The 16,063-nt window shown below is 38.5% G+C and overlaps 2 protein-coding genes across 2 annotated transcripts; both read left to right on the top strand.

The window, feature by feature from the left end:
- The first annotated feature begins 2,235 nt into the window (after window positions 1–2,235).
- Window positions 2,236–5,588, top strand: LOC104817202. The gene is made up of 10 exons (XM_010546288.2): window positions 2,236–2,323; window positions 2,441–2,489; window positions 2,980–3,039; window positions 3,176–3,302; window positions 3,607–3,859; window positions 4,026–4,154; window positions 4,265–4,314; window positions 4,423–4,520; window positions 4,606–4,893; window positions 4,981–5,588. The coding sequence occupies exons 3-10, from the start codon at window positions 2,992–2,994 to the stop codon at window positions 5,455–5,457; spliced, it is 1,470 nt and encodes a 489-aa protein (XP_010544590.1). The 5' UTR covers window positions 2,236–2,323; window positions 2,441–2,489; window positions 2,980–2,991; the 3' UTR covers window positions 5,458–5,588.
- A 1,336-nt stretch (window positions 5,589–6,924) lies between these two features.
- Window positions 6,925–14,704, top strand: LOC104817201 (E3 ubiquitin-protein ligase BRE1-like 1). The gene is made up of 19 exons (XM_010546286.2): window positions 6,925–7,041; window positions 7,727–7,888; window positions 8,046–8,127; window positions 8,247–8,459; window positions 8,575–8,736; window positions 10,124–10,317; window positions 10,401–10,484; window positions 10,616–10,735; window positions 10,835–11,021; window positions 11,121–11,281; window positions 11,370–11,441; window positions 11,805–11,881; window positions 12,278–12,472; window positions 12,569–12,641; window positions 12,721–12,807; window positions 13,037–13,174; window positions 13,359–13,561; window positions 13,660–13,825; window positions 14,049–14,704. Exons 1-19 carry the CDS (start codon window positions 6,925–6,927, stop codon window positions 14,178–14,180), a joined length of 2,625 nt encoding a protein of 874 aa, XP_010544588.1. The 3' UTR covers window positions 14,181–14,704.
- The last annotated feature ends 1,359 nt before the right edge of the window (window positions 14,705–16,063 follow it).

Genomic DNA, 16,063 nt, shown 5'->3' with positions numbered 1-16,063 from the left:
TTATAACACCTTGGACCCAAACAAATTTTCTAGCTTTATTTGCACATGGAATATTTGGATCGAAACTCTATTAGAATAGGGTTAAAGGTCGTCATACTCTCGTACATCTTAACCTCCTTGAGGTTGGATGTCCATCTACAAAATAAATATCCAACTAAGGAAAATTTTCGTATTTATATTACTAACATTTTTTTTACAACTTAAAAATTCTCATAACTTTCTATCCGACTACATCTTCAAAAACTCGGAGACATTCTGTATACTGTAAATGCGTACCTCCATCCATAGGTGGACCCACATTAATATGAATGGGGATATATGCCCCCATTTGTTTTGTTAAAAAAACTTAATTCCTTTATAAAAAAATTATATTCTTTTGATTAAATTTTATAAATACCCCTATTATTAATTGATATTTGTCATATGATAAAATCAAATTTGCCCCCTCCTATAATTTTTTCTAGGTCCGTTACCGCCTTCATCACTAACCGCGACTCAAATATGGGATTTGGGACAATGATATCACGTTCTAAACCAACTACACCACTCGACTACGACATCTTCTTTTTTTATAAACAGGATGGTTCTTCCAGCCTTCAATCCGACTACATCCTCCATAGGTCTGAGACCAGTCTTTGTATATGGATCATTTTAGTCCAGAAAATTACATCTCTCTCCACAAGTGACACGAATCCAGAATCTGACTATGACATCTTGGATTACTACTAACACTTTGGTTAAATATTCTTTGTTTTTCATTGGATCCCTATATAAACTATATATATGCTTTTCTATATTTCAGATGTATAATGATGCATTTCAAACAAAGAAATAGGAAAACAAGGTAGATAAAATGGCATAACATTAGTGTAATATGTGGTTGCGGTTGTATAGTGTAAGTCAGTAGACCAAAGTCGGTCGTACCATGAGGCACTTTCGCTTAGGACGAGTGGGATGGAGGACTAATGCTAATGGGGGTGGAATGAGTGCACCCAAAAATTTAATATAAAAAATAATAATTAAAGAAGGGATGATTATAAGTTTGATAAGTGAGAAAAGGGGTGACAAAATTGGGCCCACCTGTCTCTTTTCCTTATTTGGGCCGTCGATGCCGAATCTGCTGACGTCACCCATGCTTTTCCACATTTCCCTAAATGGGCTTCACTCCATTCCTCGTTGTTTCTCCAAATGAGCTTCAAATCTCTCTCTGATTTCATGATTACATAGTAGGGTGGTCATTTCGTTTATTAACTGAATAATCGAATCGAATCGAATCGAATAAGGACGGTTTGGTTTGGTTCGATTATTTGCTTAATAACTGAACGGTTGAGGAAGTTGAATAACCGTTCGAGTTCGGTTAATAACCGAATAACTGCTGTTAACCGAATGATTATTGAGTTTTTTTAATATTTTAATTTTTATCCTCATTATTCTTAGTATTATTTTTTTATATTTCACTTTTAACCTTATATATTTCATTCAATAAACCATAAAATGTAATGTTTTTAATTTTTATCCTAATTATTGAAGTTTTTAGATTTTTTTTTATAATTTTACTACCAGATTAATCATTTTGTGCATTTATTTGAATAGATATTTTGAAGTTTATGTAGGATTAATAAAGTTTTTTTCAAAACATATCATAACCGAACCGAACCGATCTAAAATTGAACCGAATAAACCGAAAAATATAACCGTTTGTTATAATTTTATTATGCAAAAACCGAACCGAACCGAACCGATTAAATCTATATAACCGTTTGGATATGATTTTTTTATAACCGAAATAACTGAACCCGAAATAACTAAACCGAAACCCGAAATGGCCACCCCTATTATATAGCGATGAATCTAATGCTCCTCCTCACTTGTTACTACTTACTACTGTAGATATAATAATGTTTTTTTATACAATTATATCACCACTTTTAAATTCAAATAAATTATTTTTAAAAAAACTATTTACTATGAATTAAACGAATTAAGTGCATTATTGTTAGGGCCCATAATCGGGCCCATATCAGAAGGCTATATTAACCTGTGTAATTAATGAGCCTAAAGAATTAGGCCCATCTTGTAAATATTGGCCCATTTAGGGTTCTGGTCTAAAGACGCGTGTTGCATTTACATACCTTTCTAACGCCGTCATCGTTACCGTCACCGCCACCGTCACCGTCACGTGCGGTTATAAAATAATTAAAATCTAGTCTCACCCGATTTCTTTACCCCGCGGGTTCCCAAAAGATTCCGAGCTTTCTGGGTTTTCTCAAATTTTCAAATTTCTTGTGTGGTTCGTTCGCATGCGACATTCAGAATTCTCCAGGTTTCTCTTCCTCTCTCTCTCTCTCTCGATTCTTGATTTTGGATTTTTTAATTGATTATTACCGTTCCTATCTGATCGATTCTTCGGGATCCCGTAATTAATCTTTCTTGTTTGAAGTTGGATCCGATCACTAACCATCTTATTCATCGACATCATCGGATTCTAGGTATCTCGATGCTTTGAGCTTGTAATTGTCACTCGCATGTCTCTGTTTAGCTTTGTTTTTTTTTTAATTTCTTTTTTCGTCCTCAATTATTGGGCATGCTGACCGTTTTCCCTGTCTGGAATGGAAAGTCCCTTCGGGGTTCGCATCTTGCACGCTTTATATAGATTTCGTATATAATTTGTTAAGCAACCTTTATTAATCAGCTTACGTTGGTTCTTTGGCGTTTTGTGTTTACAAGCATCGTTCATGTATGGAAAACCGATTTGTAGGTTTGGAAACTTAAGGTCTGATATATAATCATATGATAAGAATCTACGGGTTTCGTTTTCGTAATAACGATTCGTTTGTTGATCACTGCCATTGGCGCCTGTTAATGGTCACGGGGAATGGTTATCCACTTATGCTAGTGATTTTATCTTTTGTTAAAATAATTCTCAAGGGAAATGTATATATTTCTATTTGGATGACCTTTTGTTTGCCTTGTGTTTAGAAATTGATCAGAATGAGAGAAGATGGTAGCCCCAGAAACGAAGAAAGCTCGCCTCTTGTTGTAAGTATTGTATGCTGATGTATCATTCTTTCCTTCACTCGTTTTCGGTTTTTTGTATCAAAATAACTGGTCAAGTCATGTACTTGGGGTTGTGGTGGTGGAGATAAAGTTATAACGGAAGTTAATTCGATAACAGGACAATTGTACTAGAGACGATGAGTCTGCACCTCAACTGTTTAATTCTTTACCAGCTCTCAATGAAGCTGCTTCTTATTTAACACAAGCAACTTCCTACTTCACCAGCTGTTTCTCTGATTTTTCAGGTAAGCTTTCTTTATCTGAGTTCATGATGTATTCACCATGTAAATCCTCCAAGTTCTGGATTGATTCCTCTTTTCAGAGTTTATAGACACATATGAAATCATAACAGTTCTTGTTTCTGTATTCATCAAGACACTCCCAGATTTGAAAATACGAGCGCCTCTCCTGCTGATAACTGCATTGTTAGAGCAGTTGAGCGGAGCTTTTATGGTTTTAGGATGTTATTCTGTTTTAGTTATGTCATTGTCAAAACATAGTTCTGGCTGTAGCCTGTAACTTAGTTTCTGCCTTTGATGTTCTCTTCAGTTGAATACGGTGATAGAGATTCATTTGGTTCCTTAACCCGTGCACATGGGTTGGTACCATCAACATCAGGAGTCAATGGGGAATCCCCGGTGAGTGTATGCATTTCTCCTGGGGAAAGATATTCAAGTTCTTCTGAGGCATCTACGTCTGCAAACAGCCCGTCAAGGGAATCGACGGAGAATCCATCTCAGGCAACAAATGCGATAGTGCCATCATATAATGTCGGTTTATATGGAATTTCCATGTTCCAAGGGTATGTATTCTCTATACAACAAATATGAAATTCTCCACAAAAGTGGGTTGTAAGATGTCATTTTGTGAGGTAGTGGTTCTGAACTTGCCCCTGGAACATTGTCTGCTTATACGGTCTCTGTAAAAAATATCAGCTGATAGTTGATAATTTATTTGCTCACTACCAGGCTCTTTGAGCGAGCACGGAGGACCATCCGTGGCTCGGCAGACGACATTGGATGGTTACAACGGGATCCTGAGATGCCTCCTGTTGAAGATGGAACTGAGAGGTTCAATAAAATTCTCGACGACATTGGGTAAGAGAGGTCGTTCTTTGATAGGTTTATGGATCTAGAGTCCTAGACCTAGTGTCGGCCGTCACTGGGACGTTCAATTTACTGAATTTACATTTCTCTCTTTTTTTCAGGCATGGTTTGCACAAGCTTCCAAAATCGGTAGTGTACTTGCTGGTCCCAGGTAGCAACTGTTATTTTTTTCCTCTGCCAGCCACATAGACTATAGTTTGAGTTCAGATTATGGTTCTCAAACTTGGTGAAATAACAATAATAATAATAAAAATTTCAGGTCTGTTCAGCAATCACGGACCTCTCTATTTCGTGAGCACAAAAATGAAATTCTCGAAGATGGGTTTGGCCTGCCATATTGCCAAGATTCACAGCGAGGTAGCCCCAATTCCCATTAGTTTCTGTACGTATTTTCTGGTTTATTGTTGTGTACTAATCATGTATGAGAGAAATCACTAATCAGGCGTCGGTTGAGAAAAATGCGAGAGAAATAAAGGAGTACATTGAGGAAATCTACTGGGGCTCGAAAAAACGAGTATTACTTCTGGGGCACAGCAAAGGCGGTGTAGACGCAGCAGCTGCTTTATCTCTATACTGGCCCGATCTAAAGGATAAGGTTGCTGGCTTAGCATTGGCACAGAGTCCGTATGGCGGGAGTCCGATAGCTACTGATATCCTCCGAGAAGGGCAGCTCGGGGATTACGTTAAGCTGAGGAAACTCATGGAGATTCTGATCTCCAAAGTCATAAAGGTATAACCTTTCTGTTTGTATATGTTTTCATTCATTGCACCAATGATATAGTGTTTGCATATATTCATTTTTTGGATTCTCGTTCAGGGTGACATCCAAGCTTTAGAAGACTTAACCTACGAGAAAAGGAAGGAATTCTTGAAGAAGAACCCACTTCCTCGAGAACTTCCAGTCGTGTCATTCCGAACAGAAGCCAGCATAAGCCCGGCGGTCCTAGCCACTCTGTCCCATGTGGCACATGCGGAACTGCCTCTGACAGGCGGCCAAGCCACGAAGCTCCCAGTGGTTATACCGTTAGGGGCCGCGATGGCTGCGTGCGCTCAGCTGCTCCAAGTCAGGTACGGAGAAAAGAGCGACGGACTGGTCACGTGCCGTGACGCGGAGGTCCCTGGCTCGATGGTTGTACGGCCCAGACGCAAACTAGACCATGCATGGATGGTTTACTCTTCCTTGAACGATGATCCTTTGGAAGCTGACGCTGCTCAAGTCTGTGAGGCCCTTCTGACTTTGCTCGTGGAAGTTGGCAAAGAGAGGCATTTCATACTCGAAGTGGAGGATGACTGATCGGTATGGATGATATGATGAGATATTTAGTGTCGTTTTCCTGTACTCTGTATTTTTTCCTTCTTCTATGTTTGTTGAAATGAATAAAGGAACCAATAATAAGAAGCAATATTATTTTTCTCTTTTTTTTTGGTAAAGTTTCTTTTTTGGTTTAGCCGGTCCCAAGCAAGCTCGATGATTAAAGGATGAGGGTTTTGGAGTAGGTGATAACTAGCAAGGTTAAAACTATATCATATATCTCACATTCAAAACATATAAACGTTGGGGCGATTTAGAATTGTTACAATTCTTAAAGAGTTAACGCAAAATCGAAATGAGTGAAAACGAAGAATTCATGCTGATCCCAAATAAACTTGGGACTAAGGCGGTGTTGTTGTTGTTGTTTTTTTTAGTTTAGATATTATAATTTTTAGCAATTTTTTTGGTCCATTAAATTTGAGTGTTGCAAATCACTGACCATATTTCCCCTTTTTATAATTGCTTGTTTTGCGATTCTTTTCGAATTGATTAAATAATTGTGTACCTTTTTATAAATGCTAATATGTTTGGTCTTATAATGTTTTTACAAAAAATATTAGGGGTGGGCGTTTCGGGAAACGGTTCGGGTTCGGGACAGAATTAATCGGTTCGGTTCTTTCGGTTTTACAAAAATAGGTACCAATCGGGTTTTTTATTGTATTCGGTTCGGTTCGGTTTCGGTATCGGTTCGGTTCCAGATTTTATTAAAAAAATGATAGATTTCCTTTAAAAATATTCGGTTTTTCGGGATTTTTAAAATTCGGTTCGGTTCAATTCGGTTCCGGAAAAATTCGGTTCTCTAAAAATGGTACCGCTCGAGAAATAATAACGGTTTCGAGTCGAAAAAAATACCATTTTAACGGTTCGGTTCGGTCCGGTTCCGAAGAACCGAACCGAAACGCCCACCCCTAAAAAATATGTTCATGTGACGAAACAACAAAGGTGATTAGGTTCCGTGCTCGAGCAATAGTGACGTGGCGAAGAGCAATAGTGACGTGGCGAAGGAATCATATTATATCATATAGGTTCCTTATGTCTTTTATTTCCCATATTACCCTCCAAATTCACTCATAATTACATTCCCCTCTTAAAACTTCATCGCGTCTCTTCTTCTTCTCTCTCACCTCCCTTCTTGCTGCGTCTTGCAAAGAGTGATTGTATAGGTTTACCACTTCTCTCAGTTGCGCAGAGCCGTAGCAAAGAGACCTAGGGTTTTTGCGAGGAACACAGGCAGCGCGGATTGGATCTCCGGTGAGATTAGGGTTTTTGAGCCGATCAATCCCATTTTTCTGGGTTAGTAATCGCGTCGCTGCTAGTGATTGATCGCCTAGGGTTTCCTCGTTGGGTTACTGTTTCGATTGGTTTGGGTCCTGTGATCGGAATTGTTTCCCTAATCTCTTCTGTGAGAAAGGGTCCGCGTTGGCGAATCTAGGGTTTTTGAGCATTTCAATGGCGAGTACGGGTGAGCCGGACCGTAAACGGCGTCACATCATCTCCATATCGCCGACAGCTACGGCGGCTGCTGTGAAGAAGCAGCCATTCTTCTGGCCTTCCTCCGAGGACAAGGTTCTTCCCATGATATCTCTGCGCATGCATATGGATATCTGTCTCTGATATGTTGATTTGATTATCGAATTAGTCCAATTGGTGACACTGGTTTACTGGAATTCTGAGTTATTTGATCCGGGTTAACTTACTGTTTTGCAATTTCGAATCTTTCGTGTCAATTTGCTGTAATTTATCGTGCATTGACTCCTAAAACCGAAATGAGGGCCATGAACGCTAGATTTTGTCGCCTGCTTCCCATGCCCCGCTGCCACCACCAAACCGGTTTCTAATTGTTACTGGCTTGTTGTTTCACGTTGGCTTGATATTATTATGATTATAAACTTGATTTGTGTTGGTAGCTCATTAGAGTGATTTCAGCGGTTCCATTAAACCTCAAGAAATTCATTGTCTTTTGTTTCAGTGTTGCACTTTATTGATTGAGTTTCTCAAGATTTGTGCTTTCCATTAAATGAGTCCCGGTAAAACTTTCGCTATTATACCATCTCCTGTATGGAATTTAATCATATTCCAGTTTTGTATCTTGTCCTTCCTAATTGAAATATTTGATGTGGTTGTTTTAGAGTTACAAACAGTTGCTTCAAAATTTCAAGTGCATTTGCTGTTTTTTCCTTGGAAAGTTATCCCTGGTACTGGTCTGGAATATGCATTTTACGCCATAGTGATTTGTTTCCTCTTGACTCAGCTTGATACTGCAGTTCTTCAGTTCCAAAATTTGAAGCTGTCCCAAAAGCTAGAGGCTCAGCATGTTGAGTGCTCTATTCTTGAGGATAGACTTTCTCAGATCAAGGAAAAACAACGGCCCTATGAATCCACATTGAAAAATGTCCAAAAATCTTGGGGAGGGGTAATGCTTACTATATATGTATTCTGCTGTGTTTTCATCTTAATGATTGTGTCAAATTCTCCCTCCACCACAAAGTTCAGTCAATGGTTAGTTGAAGGAATGGTTCTCTTTTGTTTTACCAGGGGTTATGAAGTTCTAACTGATGTCTTTTTAATAGCTTATAACTGCCCTGGAATCATGTTCTGTTCGTGTGAGAGAGTCATGCAGTGAAGGTGACAGACGTGTCTTGAACAAAGAGGGTATGGATGGACAACTTGGCCACACTTTTTCGTGTTTGGAGTACTAAGATTGGTCATATTTTATTGTTTTATGTTGCAAATATAACTTGTTGACGTGAAAATGTAAAACTGCTTCTCAGATGCTCCTAAATCCCTAGAGGATGATTTCATCAGCCGGCTTCTAGAAACAGGTGCAACTGAGAGTTCTTCTTCCAGTAGTTGCTCAAATCAGTTGGAAGAGAATAGGGGGACACCACCACTTCAGGTGACAAAAACGTTGCATAACCTTGTAGCTGCCACCGATGATTTGAAATGTCTGAAGGATGGACTATATCATGCAGCTCTCAAAGAGGGTACAAATAATGCTAATTACTTCCATCTGCTGTGTGTTTCAGTTTCTAGCATTGTCTTTTCCTCCTCGTTTGGCACTGAACTTCATGTCTTATGTTGAAATGCTTCTTTAACTAGATTTGCACGGACATCAAGTATCAAATGATTTGGAATCTGAACTTCAAAGTTTGAGGCTGGCTCTCAGTGATGTTCATGTGAAGCACAAATTACTGTCGAGTGAGTTACAGAATCACCGAGATGCTGATGCTAAGAATAAAGCCGATCTTAAACGAATAAGAGGTAACTGCTGGCTGACATCTCTTTTGATCTCATCATTCAAAAAATGCTTGATAACTTTACTAGAGGATCTATTAAGCAATAGCATGCATGTCTTACATGCACTCTCCATCATAAAAATGCTTGGCATCTCTTTTGTGTAGTTCTGGTATCTGTGCATCAGAATATTGGTTGTCTTCCTTTTCTGTGCCTAGGTAGAGAAGAGACATCCACATACATAGAAAGTCATTGCTATACAGTTCTGAAATGTTGTCCTGTTTGGGAATGATTAAGACAAGTGATACTTGAATAACATATTCAGAGAGTTAAAAAGGAAAAAGCGAAGTTCTGAATCTCTCTGAAGGTTTTAGCGCTGTACAAGCTTTTATGTAATGTCTGGATTTCTAGGCGGTAGAGCGTATGGATAGGATAGAGCGATTGGCAGAATGTTTTTATATTGTAGCAGCCCATCACAGGGCACAAAATTTTGTCTACACCCGTTGGTCAAGTAACAGGGTACAATCTCCTGTGGGATATGGACTTCTTAACTTTCATTTAAACTATCTGAATAACCCGTACTGATCTGTTCCTTAGAATCTTGGGAGATATAACAGCTGGTATTCCTCATCTAAGCCTAGCTTGGTGGAACCCTTCAATGAATTTGGATTTAAGAGCATGAGTGTATTGGTAGCTTTTCTTGTTTTCTGTTGATTCCTCTGGGTTTATCCACCATTTGGTGGCTTTCATGTCTGGTATGTAGAATTGTAGATATTGGTTTTTGCTGATTTTTTTTTCTTTGAGCAAGTCCAGAGCAAAACAATAAGAAATGCATAGAAGAAAAAAGCTGTTATGATCCTTTGTATATTTTCATGAGTAATTGAGTTATCTGTTCTGGAAGCAGCCTCTTGCATAAATTTCTGCAAGGTAAGGTTTGCCTACAATATACACTTGTGGTGGGACCCTTCTCTGGACCCCCGCTCAATGGGGATGCTTTGTGCACCGGGCTGCCCTTTAATTGAGTTATTTGTTAGCTGTCAGGTCGACTGGATCATAGTGCTAAACGTTTGCTTTGTTTCTTAAATTTTATTAACTTTTTTATTCTTAAATTACTACCTCTTACGGATGTTTTCCTTCTATCTTTACTGGTAAAATCGAGAAAAAAACAGGCAAATATGTTGATACTTGTGTCATAGATGAAAGTTATTTAAATTGAGGATTGACTTTACGCTCTTAACTGCTTAAGATGTCATTTCAACTCATCATTACGCACTACTTAGCTGGAGGTGAATTGGTATTTTCTTGCTAAGTAAATCACCTTAAACTGTACACACACTAGCTCAACGTTTATGCTTTTAGGCTATAATGAACATCTTTTGAGCTGATACTTATGTTTCGTTTGGTGTATCTGAAGATGAGCTAGAGGTCGAGGTGGCAGAGCTGCAACAGTGTAATGGCGAGTTGGCAGCACTAAGAGCAGAAAGGGACGCAACAATGGGGGCATTTTTTCCAGTGTTGAATCTTGGGAACAAGTTTGTAACTGGTGATAGCATTAGAGATAAACAAAGGGAACTGCAAGACATGGAATCTGTTCTGAAAGAGCTAACGGTATTTATTCTGCTCCTCTGGTTTCTCCTTTTTTGAAGGCAATTTTGAATTTTTATATGTAATGTTCAACTTGGACTTGATAGGAGCTAGCTTCAAGCAGGCTAGAAGAGCTAAAAGATCTTCACGAGAAGAGGATAAAGATTCTGGAAAAAATGAGTAATTTGCAGGTCTGTTTTTTCTCACTTTAAGCCATCAAAATTTTCATAGTGTGTTTCTGCATGACTTCTGTTCAAAAAAATATATTCTGGAATATATGTCTTTTGTAGTCCCAAAAGGCTGACATGAAATTTTCTAGCAGAAAACATTGAAGTCTGTGAGGTGTGTTTCATCTTCTCAAGCATGCCTTTTGCTGAAAGATAAGCTATCAAGGTCAAAAGAAGCTGTCCTTCAGTATCAGGCTTTGTTAGAAAAATTGCAGGTAGTATCTGGTTGTTGATTTCATATGTTATTCAAATATTCAGTATAGAACTGTGCGGTGCATATGGTTATGAGGCTTGCTTTCATTTGAATCTTTTAGGTTCAAAAAGATAATACAGCCTGGAGGGAAAGGGAGTTGAGTATGAAAAGCGAGCTAGTTGATGTTTCTCGAAGGTCTTCTGCTGTTTCTGATGCTAGAATTGCTTCTTTGGAGATGGAGTTAGAGAAGCAACTGGATGAAAAGAAGCAAATCACAACTAAGTTGGAAGAGATACCAGGAGACCGAGGTCACAACTTAATAACTTTTACTTCCAAGCCTATGATTTATCTTTTACTCATGTTTTGCTTCTTCCCATGTAGTCTCTGATTAAATAACACAAATGCAGGGAGGAAAGAAATATTTGCAGATATGAAAGCACTAATTTCTTCGTTCCCAGAGGAGATGAGTTCAATGCAAAGTCAATTAGACAATTATAAAAGGACTGCTGGAGGTATCCATTCGCTGCGGGCTGATGTCCAGTCCCTCACCGGGATTCTAGATAGGAAGGTGGGTGATGATCTTAAATATTTGTGTATGTCGTCATTGTCTTGGATTGTTTTCAGGGATAAAGAAGCCTAAATGTTTATGTGAACAGATGAAGGAATGTGAGGTGTTGTCTGTTAGATCTTCTGACAAGGCTTCTCAGATAGATGACCTGAAAGCTACGGTATGATGTGATATACTTTTAGTTCTTTTTTGTGCGATTGCATTGTCAACCAAGTCTACTGATTGTGTGCCTCATCTTTATCGTCCATCGTGTGACTTTCATTGTATTTGACCTTTATTTGGCGATGATTTATGTTAGAACGAAGAGTTACATATTTATATATGTTGTTCATATGTTGGATGACAAGTTTTGTATTGATTTATGTGCTTACAGTTCCGTGTTCATGGAGCTTTCTAGCTCTGAAATCTGTACTTGTGATTTGAGTTCTGTTTTCAATTCCTGATCTCTGTTTTAGAAAAATCGATCAATAATGTCAGCTGAGTTATTGTTGCATTCTATCTTTTCCAAAATTTTGTCAAGCAGGTTCATGATTTGAGGGACAGTCATGAGGAGTTGAAGCTGTTTTTAGACATGTATAGACGTGAATCTACTGATTCGAGGTAAGCAGCAAGTACAAGAGATCGGCATTCAAAATTTATTTTGCTTTAATGGATTTTTTTACTTCTTTCTGCGTCTTATCCAGTTACTTCATAGAGGTATCAGCAGTGGTTTTGTTTCCGAATAAGTTGCCACCTAAATCACCTTGTTTCTTTGTTGAACTGTTTAATTCTGCTGAAAGTTTGCTGTCCAGTTTCTGAAGCACAGAGGAACTTTTGTGTACTCAGCTAGTCTTCTTGGATTCTTCATAAATGATGATATAGACTGTTGTTGCATTTAGCAAACAGTTTTAAATGCTTTTGCTTGTTATCATGTCATGGGTGAAAAACACTAGATTGAGATAAATATGCCTTGGTGGGTGGACTTTAGGCGTCACTTAGTACAAGTTGCTGTGGCAGGGACATTGCTGAAGCCAAGGATCAGGAGTACAAGGCTTGGGCTCATGTCCAAAGTCTGACATCCTACCTTGATGAACAAAACCTGGAATTGCAAGTTAAGGCAGCAAATGAAGCTGAGGCCATTTCCCAACAAATGCTGGCTGCTGCTGAAGCTGAGATTGCTGATTTAAGGCAGAAGTTGGAAGATTCAAAACGGTAATTAATGCTTGAATGTATGGCATTGTTTTTGAACGTATCTGGCCATGGTTCCCTTGTGACCCTTTCTGAAAGGGCTGGTCTTTTCTGTTTCAGGGATGTCAAGGGGCTTTCGCAGATCTTGAAATCTAAAAATGAAGAAAATGAGACTTATCTTTCTGAAATACAGGTTTGTTTGTGTTATTTTTTCTTGCTTTTAGTACCCTTGATGTTAGAAATCAAGTTACCAGTAGTTTATCTTTTTGCAGACAATTGGTCGTGCATATGAGGACATTCTACCACAAAACCAACAACTTTTGCTTCAAGTTACCGAAAGGGATGACTATAATATCAAGGTGGCTAATCAATCCTTTCTTGTTCTTCTTGATTGCCTTGAGTTCTTCTCATTTTGTTGGTTTAATTCTATTCTGAAATAGATAGGTGGCTAATGGGCACAGGGATGAACCACTTAATTTATAAATCCTTGTGACTTGTGGCTTTGAGCGTTGACTTTGGCGTAATATGCAGTGCGTTCTATCATATGGACTACTAGGCAGTCTTTGAACTATTGCATTGTTGTTTCAGCTCTTCTTGGAGGGAGTTACTTCCAGACAGATGCAAAAAGCTTTACGTGTCAATAAAAGTATCATGGATAAGGATATGCAGCAAGCCGGTGCATTTGTCAATTTCCTTTCCATGAAGTCTTCAAGAATTGAAGATCAGGTATATCTTTCCCTTGCATTTCTATCCTTCTCAATCTCGTATACTTTTTGAAATTGTAAACAGTTTTCTAAATGAGCAGTGTCGCTTAGTACAATATTTGAATTTGGAACATAACTAGACTGACAGGGGAAAAGTAGCAATAGATGTCGACAAGAAATTTGATTAGAATTCCTTTTGCCTGCAGTTGAGATTCTGCATAGATCAGGTTCAGAAACTTGCAAACGATCAGTATCAGAAATCTGATACACTCGAGAACTCGCAAAAGAAATGGGTAGATGTTAAGAACTCATTGGAACAAGCCAGGACAAGGTCGGAGGAGTCACAATCTAAGGTTGAGAGAAGTCGGATGGATTATGGGGCATTGGAGCTAGAATTGGAAAGTGAAAGGTAATTTAGTTACTGTCCCTCCTCCCGAAAAAAATCCCCCTTATAATTGTAACCCAAATCTGGCGGGTAGACTGACTGTTTTCTTTCACATATTCCAGGTTCAGTAGGAGAAGGATAGAGGAGGAATTGGAAATTGCCAGGAGGAAAGCTTCGCATCTTCGATCTCTTAGAGAAGGCTCCTCAGCCATTCAAAAGCTTCGTCAAGAACTTGGTGAATACAAAGAAATTATCAAGTGTAAGGTCTGCCATGATCGCCCAAAAGAGGTATGCATACTGTTCTTGTTCTGCTGCATTCTTCATAGATTTATCTGAAATGCTTTGAAGATTGATTATTGTTAATAACCATCTGTAAACTCTTCCTAGGGAATTGATAAGCCATTTTCTCGGAAAATTCTCTGCCACGGTCACCTGTTACTAATGATGTGCTTTTTTGCCTTTTTATAGATTAGCCAATGCTCTGATTGTTGATCTTTTCTTCTTGAACTAGGTGGTGATCACAAAATGCTACCATTTGTTCTGCAACCAATGCGTGCAAAAGATGATAGGAAATCGGCAAAGGAAATGTCCAACATGCTCAGCAAGTTTTGGACCCAATGATGTTAAACCTGTCTACATATGATGCAGAATAGAATAGGGAAGTGTTCTTCTCAGTTAATAACCCCCGGCTGCATCTGGCAGTGGCCAATGCGTGAAAAATGAAGCCTGTATCTATGCCCGGTGACTCGCTGGAAACCCTCAGCCCCTCCAGGTCAAGCTGCGAGATCATCTGGTCGATGGGATGGATAACTCCGCATCCAGGACAGGGAAGAAAAAGTCTTGGAAATGCTGACTATGGGTTATAATAGTTTTTGTGTCTGGTCTCTACAGATTATGCTATGGGTTGTGGAATTGTATCATTTTGGCATCATCCCTCTTCAACTGAAAAAGGAACCACAGGGAATTCTTTCTCACCTGGTAAACATGTCTGCAGATAAATGGAGGTTGTTTTCAGATCCAATGTAATTAGTAGAAACCCTTCAGTGTTTAGAGTGATTTTGGTAGCAAGATGTGATGAAAAGAGTAGTAGGCCAAATGATTTTATGCTTAAACCTTCTGCTTTGTGATCTTGTGACGGGGATGTTAGTTACTGTATTTGCTTGGGTTTTTTGGTGCAAAAGTTCTTTTTTGATCCAATTGGGACTAATGCTTCTTTCTTTTTGCCTATCCAGGCCTCTCATGGCATTTTAAATCTTGGTCTGATTGATGTCTAAATTTGGATTGATTTTCATAGCAAGTGGTTCGAATGGCAGATTTTCTTGGAGTGACGAACACCAAATCATTAGGATTTTAACCCATTATGCGCACGTGGGACGCCTAAAGTGTTGTCTAGCAAGAACAGAGAGACAGCAATTGTGTCAGCAAGTATGGCCAATGGGATCTGGACATGTTTCTTTTTTGCTTCACCAACACGCATACCCATAACAAATACAGAATTATGAATACAGTGTCAAAGACAAAAACATATAGGGTTCTTGGATCATACCATGTTCAATAACTTGTTTTTTTTTTCCTTCTGTTTCGTGCTGTTGCTTTGATGTGTCTTTCCGCTTGCTTCTTTTTCTTTTGTTTTTCCTCTCACTTTATTCCTAAAGATAAAGATCACATGTTGTTTTAGCCGAGTCGTGGTTGTACCTGAAAATCTACTCTCTCTTTTTTTTTGTTATCATATATCATATCGTGTTGCTAATTAAATCACATTTCCCATTTTTTGCCTTGCCCGTAAATATGAAGCAAGTATGCTTGGTAAGCTTTTTTCGGGTAAACAAGTGTCAGCTAGCGCCAACTATATAATTTGGAATATACACTTTATCCCCAAAGTTGAGATTCGAATTTGGAATGACACAAACGTTTTGCGTTTCAATTTCACCGGTTGAACTAACTAAATTTGGATTATGCAGTAAGTTATTAGTTTGAATCAATTACCAACAAAAAAATTATAAGAAACGACAAGAAACAAAGATCATTCACATGAATCACGCATCTTCCCCGAGAATCGGGATATTAGCCGGATTATCATCTAAGGATACATGAATGTGAGCAAAAATCATAAGCCAAAATGATACTATACCAAAAATAGGCTGAGCATGTATTTTGCCTTCACGCATACATTCACATATTTTAATCCATGTTCCATCAATATTCTTTAACCAAATCGTAGGGTCCTTTCACTTTCACACACACACACACATATATATATATATATTGCCCTTCGAGATCAAACCCCCATCATGTATTTTGATTGGGCGTTGCACATCGGTCCAAGTTTTCCAAGTGGAACCATGTGAGACATGATTACACATATATGAACAAAAAGCATATCAAAATAATTCGGTAGCAGACAAATTCATCCATCTTTTCGGTAAATACGAACGCATCTATCATTGATACCACACCTTACCATATCTTTTTTTTTATATAATTTCCTATTGACGGCAATTAAGTCCCCCCCCCCCCACAAAAACA

Source organism: Tarenaya hassleriana, unplaced genomic scaffold (assembly GCF_000463585.1).
Source record: "Tarenaya hassleriana unplaced genomic scaffold, ASM46358v1 Cleome27, whole genome shotgun sequence".
Classification (NCBI taxonomy): Eukaryota; Viridiplantae; Streptophyta; class Magnoliopsida; order Brassicales; family Cleomaceae; genus Tarenaya; species Tarenaya hassleriana.
Note: the sequence above shows the minus strand (reverse complement) of the source record. Positions and strands in the feature narration are given on the sequence as shown.